Genomic DNA, 9,807 nt, shown 5'->3' on the forward strand with positions numbered 1-9,807 from the left:
TTTTTTGGCTGGCTAGCAGCATCTGGTTGGTCCAATATAATCCACCCAGGCTGAGAAATACAATATTAACCACCTTTAATTGGTATCACCATGGTTGAAAACGTATCTCAATTTGTTAAACCATACCCTTTTTAAGATGCAGTTCCACTACATCTTAAGCCAGTAAGACTGGCTCTGGGTTTTATCGGGTACATTTCTCAAACTATAGGACAAGTAATGCATGCAGAAATCTTATTTTTACTCAAGTTCTTTAAACATATTAGCATCAAAAGTTGTTTATTCCAGGAAAATAAACAGCATTCACAGAATGGCTTAAAAAAACCAATCATTTCATACATAAGCTGTAAATGTACTAGTCAGATGAGCATATAATTTTGTTACAGAAAGCTTAACAACAGCAAAGGTGGTAATGCTGATAAGAAGTGTTTAAGGTCTTGAAAAGAAATCCATTGATCTAAATTGGACATGCTTACAAAAGATTACAAATGTCAAGTAGTTAAGATCAAAATATCCCTATAAATTGGAGAGAGCCAAAATTCTAAAACCAGCAAGATGGCAGTGTCTGTCTTGCTGGGGTCAGAGGACATTAAGCAGCAGTAAAAATATTGGGCAATGATACTTCCGTTAACTCTAAACCAAGAGAAAAGTTTCACAGACAGATGGTAAGTCAGTACCAGAACAAAACCAAAGGCTTATTTTAGTCAGAAAAAATGCTCCAGAATTTTTATGCAAACTTACAACCTTTATGGAAGATACAAGCAATCACTTTTAACTGGTTTGTTTCTAAACATTATTTATAGCTTAGTGATTCCTAACATTCATTTTTACTGTAACTACCCTAAATAGCTGATGACCGACCATTTGATAGGCTTTTCAGCAATAAATACACCTTTTCTCACCTCCAATTCTTCAGCCTGTTCTGTGGTTTCTTCTTCAGATCCATTGCTTTTAGGTAAGTAAGTCATTTTTAATCTAAGGTGGCCTTTAACTCTTGATTTATGGCTGTAGAAGAGAAAATAAAATGTTCTTACTGTGCACTTGTGAAATTGTTACCTGGAAATAAAATAGCTGAAAAACTACAGCTACTAGAGGATTATTCTTAAGTTTCTTAACACAAACTTGGCTTTTTATAGTTTGGATTAAGGAAGTTCAGAAGTTTGAAGACTCAGTACCGCTAGAGAATATACCTTGATATTATGTACCACAACTGGAAACCTTCCTTTCCAACTCACTCTTCTGAAAACTTCCCTATTATCAATGGATAATTGATAATAATAAAGAACAAGAAAGTCATAAAAATGACAACTTAATTCATATAATTATAATAATTTGACTGTGTGCAGACAATCTATCAAGCAATTTTTCAACCTACAGGACCAGTTTTCCTAAAACTTTAAGTTACAGCAAGCTTATGTATTTCAGCATCTGCCTCTCTGTATTTAGCTTAATGCATCAGAGGCATGAAAACAGGACCTCCTCATATTGATTTTATTTATAATTTCACTTGATAAAGAAATCTGCCAAATCATCTCACATGTTTGACTATAAAATAAAGCTTAAAAGAAAGTCTCGAAAATATCACTTGTGAGTCAACTGGATACCTGCCCATGATTTATTAAAATAAAGAAAAAACCCCAACCCACTCCCCACATCACTAAGGCCTAATGCTTTGCTTTGCTTCGCCCCCATACAGAAAAACTTAATTAGATTTCCTGATATCCAGAGAGACATTTCACATTAATAATTTTTACTCAGCATGAGATATTGGGAAGGCAGTAACCTTATTCCTAATATTCCTGTCTAAGTAAACGCAAGCATGAGCGGAATTGAAGAACGTGCATTAACAACACTAAAGCATCTAAAAGTTACAGTAAGATTTCAAGGCAGAAAAGTGCCTGAACACCTGTGGCAGTATCTCCTACTACAAAGCTTTGCCAAATTCATGTGGTAGCCACTACAAAAAGACGTCAGATTCTTGACTAACAAAACTCAATTTCAGTTAACTTACGTAGAGACAATAAATATTATTCTTCATTTATGGGATAGGAAATGTTCAGTTCAGAAAAACAGATCAAAACGAAACTTGACAGTCACTAACTCTCTTAAAACCATTCATCTGCTAAAAATCAAAAAGTGTAACACACTTAAAAAATGCTTCTGCTACCAACATTGCTGAGAAAGATCTACAGATGTTCTGATGTTATTTCTAAACTGGAACCCATTATCTGAAAGATGTTGACATGCATTTTATCTATTTTATTCTTTCATAAAAGTTTCTAGTAGCTGCTCAGATTTAGGTTAAGAATTCACATTTTTAAAACAAACATGAAACACGTAACACTAACACCAGTACCACGGCGTTCCCTATCATTTAAATATTCCTTGTTTTCTTAACATGGGCCTTCCTAAATGGTAAGCAGCTTTTCAGTTTAAGTTTTGTTATGCTTATAATTGAGATCACATGAAACTGCTTACATGGGACAGACAAACAAGAGACAGGAAGGCAGCAAACAATTTCATTGAAAATGGGTAATTGAGTTGCGGCGTAACACAAGTCACTAATTTCATGTCCAGTGAAACAGTAAATTGCTCATGTGAATTGTATCATGGCCTGAAGAAAAATGGTTTATTCTTACCAAATAATCTATAAGTTTTCTTTTTAAATGCTGACTTTTAAGTAGAACCACAAATATCTTACTCCGTTGATGCTCAAATTTATTAGATGAAAACAAAAATTTATGAAATATTTACATATTTAATTACAAAACAGCATTGTTAAGATATGAAAGTCAGGATTTTTATGTGGGATTTACAAACCTTCTGGGATGAAGAACAAAATCCTTAAATGTATATGGTCTCTCCATACTTGGATTTTCTGTCTGGAATAAGAAAAGGTTTTTTAATGAAAATCTGTATCAAAGACTTGAAGTTAAAATAATCACCAGAAATTTACAATCCATTTCTTTAAAGGCCATTAACATTTTAACTTTAATTAATATTTTGGGTACAGTAATAGCAATACCACCTTCAATCTTATTACTAAGGCTAATTCCACAGCTCAAGAAACTAAATTACCTTCCAGTATATACACAGTTTCTAAAGCAAAGGAAAAAAAAGTTTAGCCTGAAATCAAGAGATGTTCACTTTTCACACTTCAAAGATCTACCATAATTCTTCTTCTTCCCCCAGTATTTTTTTCAAATGTTGTTACAAAAACCATATATAAAGCCATTTCTACCTTTAGGACTTGGGGATAAAAATCACAGAGGAATCTATTTTGTGAACATCTCTGCTCTGATCCAGAAAACTGAATTTGCTCAACAGAAAGCAGCACAAAGGTAAACAGACATTTTATAAATATACATCCCAGGTACAGGTAGAGGAACACACATGAGGGATCATTAAAGAAAACAAAGATATTTCTTTTTCTGGTTAATATAAATATTTATAACCCAGCTGAAATTCTGCAGTTCTTAGAAAAACATTTGATTTTTTACTATACTGTATGTTTAGTAACATCTGTAAATATCTTGAAGTCTTTTGTGGTTTTCACTTTTTTCCCAGCTCTTTGTAAATTCTGAGGAGTAGCTGTGGACTCCAGTTAATCAATACATTTTAACCACTTCAAGAAATACTGAATAATACGAGGAAAAACTTGCAATTGCTATGTTTGTAGGCCTTTTAATTAAGAACAATGGTACACGATGCAATCCTCAAAGGCTGAGCTAATTCCATAATAGTATTTTCCAAAACTATCTACTGTTTGTCAACATTTGATTAGAAACAGAAGACCAATAGCCAGAATCTAAAGGTTAAATATTAAGTTAGAGACTTCACAATTTTATTAGGAATTAATGAGGTTTGTTATGAAAAATTCCTAATACTAAGCTGTCTAAATTTTACTGAATGTGATCATTATTACACTGAATCTCAGGAAGAAAAATGCTCTCTTGTATTTCAGACATTTCAGTGTAAGCTCTTATTAATACAATTTAGAAATGCCACACAAGTTGAAATGTTCCACCTCCAAATTAAAATGCAGATCATCAATCCTGTAATGACATACATGTGTTACACTGGTGTTATCTGCAAGATCAGGTTCTGTACTTATAAAATGAGTTGTCTTACAACTAAGGTAAGCACTACTTTGAAATTAAAATGGAATTAAGCTTGGGTTTTGGTTTCATCCAGGTTCCCCTCATTAGTAACACTACATCATTTTTATCAACACACATACACACTAAGAGACTGTGGAGAAAAGAGAGGAGGAGGAGAGGAAAAGAAAAATATCTTCTTAATCTAAGTTTTAAAATTATTCTTCTGACTTTCCAAAAAGAACAAAAAAGTTGCCTCAGATTCTATGCTAGATCACACATGGATGAATACTTTTGGGTTTTGAAAGGACAAATTCCTATCTACCAACTACCTTACCTTGCAGATGATTTGGCATTTTACGTGTCCCTGATTACTAGCTCTGAAGTTATGCATTTGCATAGTACCAGGCAAAACCAAAACTGCATGTAATAAAGAAATAATAAACTGGACTTATTTATCCAAGATACATTTTTTTATGTAAATAAAAGACTTTTTAAAAATCCACTGATATTTGGGCCAATAAAGTACATTAGATTTAGATGGCAAGACCAAGTAATTGAGAACAAGGAACCAGGAAGATGGAAACAAAGAGGAAATAGAAAAAAAAAATCCGTGTTTGAGTACAGTAAGAAAACAGCCACGAATGTACTCAAGGGATGCTCTATAAATTAGTTCATTAAAAAAAAGAGAGAAAATTTGCCATTATCTCCAAAAGACTCCAGCTATTGCTGTGTCCAGCTTATTAGTGGGAAGTGAAAACAGAGTCTTCTCCAGAGGGACACTGTGGCCAGCCCTGCCAACCCACCTGGCTGAGGGAGAGCACTTTCTGTGATCTCGCATCCCAGGTACAGTGGGAAATGGGACATACCTGTATCTACTCCTGACAAGGTTCTCGCCAGAATGAAACAACAACTGCTCCCTTTTGCCACAGGTGTTCTCCTGTCTTTAAAGCAGTTGCTGATAAATCTGTTAGTTTTTGTGAATTTTTTGAGACCTCAGAGGAAACCAAAAAGGCTTACTTCTTTAAATGTTCTTTGGGATCTTTCTTTAAAACTAAGAAATGCGCTTTGCAAAACAAATAGAAAAAAGAAAACAAGAAAATGTACACAGCAACACTAGCTCTATTTCCCACTGACCCTCTTCTTTATGGGATTCTTTAAAAGTTCTTTGTGATCTTTCTTTAAAACTGAGAAATGCGCTTTGCAAAACAAATACAAAAAAAGAAAACAAGAAAATGTACACAGCAACACTAGCTCTATTTCCCACTGACCCTCTTCTTTATGGGAATAAGGAATATCTTGTAGGCTTTACATAAAGTATTTTAAGAAATATGATAATAAACACAATCTCTTCTTGTCTTTAAGACTGTTTCAAGCTTCACATTTTCATTCTTGAAAAAGCTCAAAGCAGCCCTAACTCTCATAGCAGCAGAAACCAATACCTAAACACAAGGTAACTTACATTTTTTGTTAAATATCAGCACTAAAAAACCCTTAACAAATCCACAAAAGAAAACCAACCAACCCACAGAGCAGGAGAATTTAATGACTTATATTATCAGTACAGTTCATTTCCTTAGATGACTAATACAGTTGCATACAGAATATATTTACCCTTTTGCAGTCTTAAAACAAAGCCAAATAAACAAAAAATACAAACCGGTAACTGATAAAGAGGAACATCCACTTGCCCAAGAAAATCATCTCGAGTCTACAGAAAATAAAAACAAACAAAAAACACAGAAAGATTAAAGTTGCAAAGTGTTTTGAAAACAATAAACCTTGTTCTGTACAGAATGAATCTGACTGACCCAACACTCAAAGCCTTGGACAGCTCTGCCTTCCTCAAAATGAATGAGGTTTGAGGAAGCTGGGGGTGTACATTTAGATTGGTTTTTAAACCATATTGACTAACACCATTCAAACAGGAGAGAGTTGTTCAGCATCAGGTCTGAGATTATCAGCATCTCCAGTGGAAATATTGTCCTAAAGGGCAAAGAGTAAAAGACACTTTTTTCCTTAGCTGTTTCAGTAAAATAATTGTCTTGGTATATGCTAAAGCAACTAAACATTTATCACAGATTAACACATATCTAAAGACCTTCCTCCTAGGAGTGCCTGATGATTTCTAAAAGCCTAAGCAGCTGTTTAACACCGGCACATATAAGCGTTTTGTTGTTTTCAAAATAATATAGCTACTGACAAAAATAAGACGAAGCAAAAATAAGTTTCATCTGTGATAAATGCTTTAGAAGTTCCAGCAATTCCAACGGTCCCAAGCCTGGCTGCAGGAGCTTCAAGTCTGGCATCTCCCCTACCCTTTGCCCAACATTCCTGTTGACATCTGAAAATGTGCTCAAATTTGTTTTAACCATGAAAAAATACCATTTGCCTACACATTGTGGAGTGGTGCTGACAGCTAAACTCTGACAGATTCTGCCCCAAGTTGGATGCCTCACTGTCCAACTACAACCACACTATGAATGCAGCAACTCTGCAGCCCAATTGCCTCTTGCCTACGCTGCAGTACCAGGGGAGGAACTGACAACACATGGTATCACTGTACGGCTTACTTCTGATCATTGATTATTACCTGCCAAAGAAATTAAGATTATAGTAGTTTACACAGGTAACTTCAATATTTGCCAACAACCACTGCCAACAGTCAAAGTACAGTACTGGAGCATGTGCTGAGTTGTTTCAAGTTAATTTGCGACTTCATTTAACATGAAGACACATCACTGCCTGTGTGCTAAAATCAAGGGGCACTGAGTTTTTAAAAGGTATGTATAAGCCCATGGCACTTTTCAAAAACAACTGTAACAAGACTACGCTTTTTTGCACAAACAGAGCAAGGAACTGGGAAAGTCCTCAACAGCGTAGCCTGTGCAGCCTCTGGATTTCTAGTCTTCCTGATTTTTCAAGCTAAGAAAAGATTTGGTGCCTGTTCTCTCCTAAATCTGTTGGTGGACCACAAACTTTTATTCAAACTTACCACCCCAAGTATATATGTCTTATATTCAGATATGAAGGGGGGATGGAGTGGAAATAAAAACAAAACACCACCTTTTTAGTTCACAAACTCATTTGAGACAGAAAAGCACAACAGGCTTTCATACCTGAAGAGTCTGAAGTTTCCCTGAACAACTGAAGGAAAACTCTCTGCATTATTATAGACCACAAGCTTCTGGAAAAATACAGCTATCATTTCTGCCCATGAGGTTCTTTTTAAAATGGCACAGCACATACCTTAGACATGTTAAAAGGCTTAGTATTTGTAAAGTTCTTGGCAATCCTCAAGTGGAACATGCCTTTCAAATAAATTACTGGAATGTGGGACAAAAGTCTGCTGTATTTTAGAAAACCTCAGAACATTGTGTTTGTTAGCAGCATTATTTTAGCACAGGCTCCTGTTATTCACTTCATTATTCTGCTGTCTCTCCTGCTATTTTTAGCAGAGCTAGCCTCGATAACCAACCTTTAACGGGCCGTTCTCCTCCAGCCAGAGTGTAAAATTCTCCGGTGGAGATTTTTGTTGACCTCCAAACAACTAATACGTAGATCAGATAGCAGTAATGCTCTTTAGCAGTGTGCCTCACCATGACAAGCTGACTAACTGCCTCCAAAGAAGTGCCAGAGAAGCTTTGAAACAGGCATCGTGCACATTAACAATTAAATGTCAATGGAGCTGAAACCGTTTGGATTTCTGTTTCAGGAGAGCAGGCATACCAGTTTTTTCAAGACAGACAAGTAGGTCAGTTGTTCAAGTTCTGAATTCTTAACAGCCAGAGAACTCAAACTTTCTGCTTGCCAAACCATAAGTGCATAAACCTCAATTAATGATATAGTACACTAACAAAGAGGCCTTCTATTTTACCAATTCGTTGGTTTAGTCTATAGAAAGTTATTAAAAACATGTGAGGACAGACAGCTGTTTTATACAATTTATTTAAAGAACTCTAATGCAATGCCAAAGTGAGAGCTCAGAGAGGAAAAGCACTGAAAGTACCTGTCCAAAGCTAATTTTCATCTATTTTATTAATATATCCTTAAACCTTAACAGTTATGATTTTTTTTTTCTGCAATTCCCATCAGAAACTGGATAGAGCTGGATTTTAAACAGACATACTTATCTGAGTCACACACTTAAGAGCAGTACTGAAAACACTACCCATAATTTATCAGGTTTGAAGACAGTTCACTAAATGTAATGCCTTTCTTAATTGCTGGATTCACCACAGTGCCTTTTGAAAAACCTCTTGCACAAGACCAGGGTGTTGAAACAGCAGGTATTTTCTCTACAAACCTCTGCGACTGCTTTTTGTTGGTGTTAGTGCATGAATTAGAACCTAAGTATATTCCCAGTCTTTCTCTACTGGACAGACAGCTAATTGTGCACAAGTCGGTCTTCACACAGAAATCTACAGCTGCATGGCAAAACGAGAAAGCATGCAGCTTTTATTGGAGGGAATATAAAGTATCAATTCAAATTGAAAAAACAAACAGCGATCCCGACTATCACTGCTTATGAAAACAAGGGCTCAATAGATCCCTTATAAAACCAACATTCTTCTTGCTTAAACACCCAAACATCAACATTAGTTACAAGCTTGATGAGAATGAAAAAAGCCAAAACTTTCCTGAGCTACACTAGGAACTTCAAGTATTTTTCTCTTCATCCTGCACCGAGTATATAATGTGGTCCTCCCGAATTCTAAACCAAGAAAAGTGAGATTTTTTTTTTCCTTCCATAAAATACTACCAGCATATGCTATTCATCATGGGAAAATAACAGTTTCAAAAGAGAAAAATTCAATTATCACGTTAAGATCTTACCAAACCCACAGATTTTAAGAGTAATGTTTTCTCTGTCTTGCAAAGCAATAAATACTTTGGTGCATGGAATTCATTAAAGTCCCAGTCTCCTGTATTTTTAAGGTAGACGGTGAGATTTATTTTTTTTTTTAATGACATGTAGGCATTTTTTTTTTCAGTTGGCATCTATGATCAACTCTCTGTGATACTGAGATATAAGAATCTATTAGCATTTTCAAATTAAGGAAAATATCTACTATTAGATCAACGGTTATTACACAACACACGTTTCTGCGGGTCCTTCAGCCCTGCCGGCTGCTTCAGGGGCAAGGTGTCAGCATAACGTGCCTCAGCAGTTTCACCAGCTGTTTAACGGCCAGCATTTAGAAATGACACTGAAGTTATTTTCACTAATTCTGCCTTACTTCCAGAGATACTTTCTGAGAACTGCTTCTCTAAAAAGACCAGAGCAAAAGTGTCATCTGTTTCTCCATTTATAGCTTGCACTCTCTATATAGAATCACAATCTTATAGATAGCTTCCTTAATAGTTCACATTTAGACTACGCTAATTTCGTAACACTCATATATACTCTACTCAATGTTTACTACTCAGAATCTGTGCTTAAAAGTTCATTAACAAAGCAATTTAAGATAGGGTTTTTTTGGGTTTTGGGTTTTTTGGGTTGTTTTTTTTGCATACAAGAAGTCATTTTCACATAGGTCACATGAAGACAAGAATTCATCTAGTTTAACCAAAGCATCCTGAAGCACCACAGACAGAGAACAAATCAGAAGTTCGTAGTGTGTAATGTGTATATATTATTCACTGGGAATTTGAGTTCCTTTGGTTTTATGGACATATATGACAGACAAGCTACCATACAAAAAGCAGGAAT

At 35.3% G+C, this 9,807-nt stretch overlaps 1 protein-coding gene across 4 annotated transcripts in view; it reads right to left on the reverse strand.

Moving 5' to 3' along the window:
* Positions 1-9,807, reverse strand: part of NEDD4 (neural precursor cell expressed, developmentally down-regulated 4, E3 ubiquitin protein ligase) — a 38,748-nt gene that overhangs the window by 18,512 nt on the left and 10,429 nt on the right. The window contains exons 2-5 of one of the 4 annotated variants that reach the window (XM_010191717.1): positions 5,755-5,805; positions 2,818-2,879; positions 900-1,002; positions 1-50 (exon numbers count right to left, since the gene is read on the reverse strand). In XM_010191717.1, the coding sequence (XP_010190019.1) occupies positions 1-50; positions 900-1,002; positions 2,818-2,879; positions 5,755-5,805 (266 nt within the window). Of the gene's footprint in view, positions 51-887; positions 1,003-2,817; positions 2,880-5,754; positions 5,806-9,807 lie in introns of all 4 variants that reach the window. The other 3 variants (XM_010191719.1, XM_010191718.1, XM_010191720.1) reach the window with 3 other exon arrangements.

The sequence above is a fragment of the Mesitornis unicolor genome, unplaced genomic scaffold, assembly GCF_000695765.1.
Source record: "Mesitornis unicolor isolate BGI_N332 unplaced genomic scaffold, ASM69576v1 scaffold3529, whole genome shotgun sequence".
NCBI classification, from domain to species: Eukaryota; Metazoa; Chordata; class Aves; order Mesitornithiformes; family Mesitornithidae; genus Mesitornis; species Mesitornis unicolor.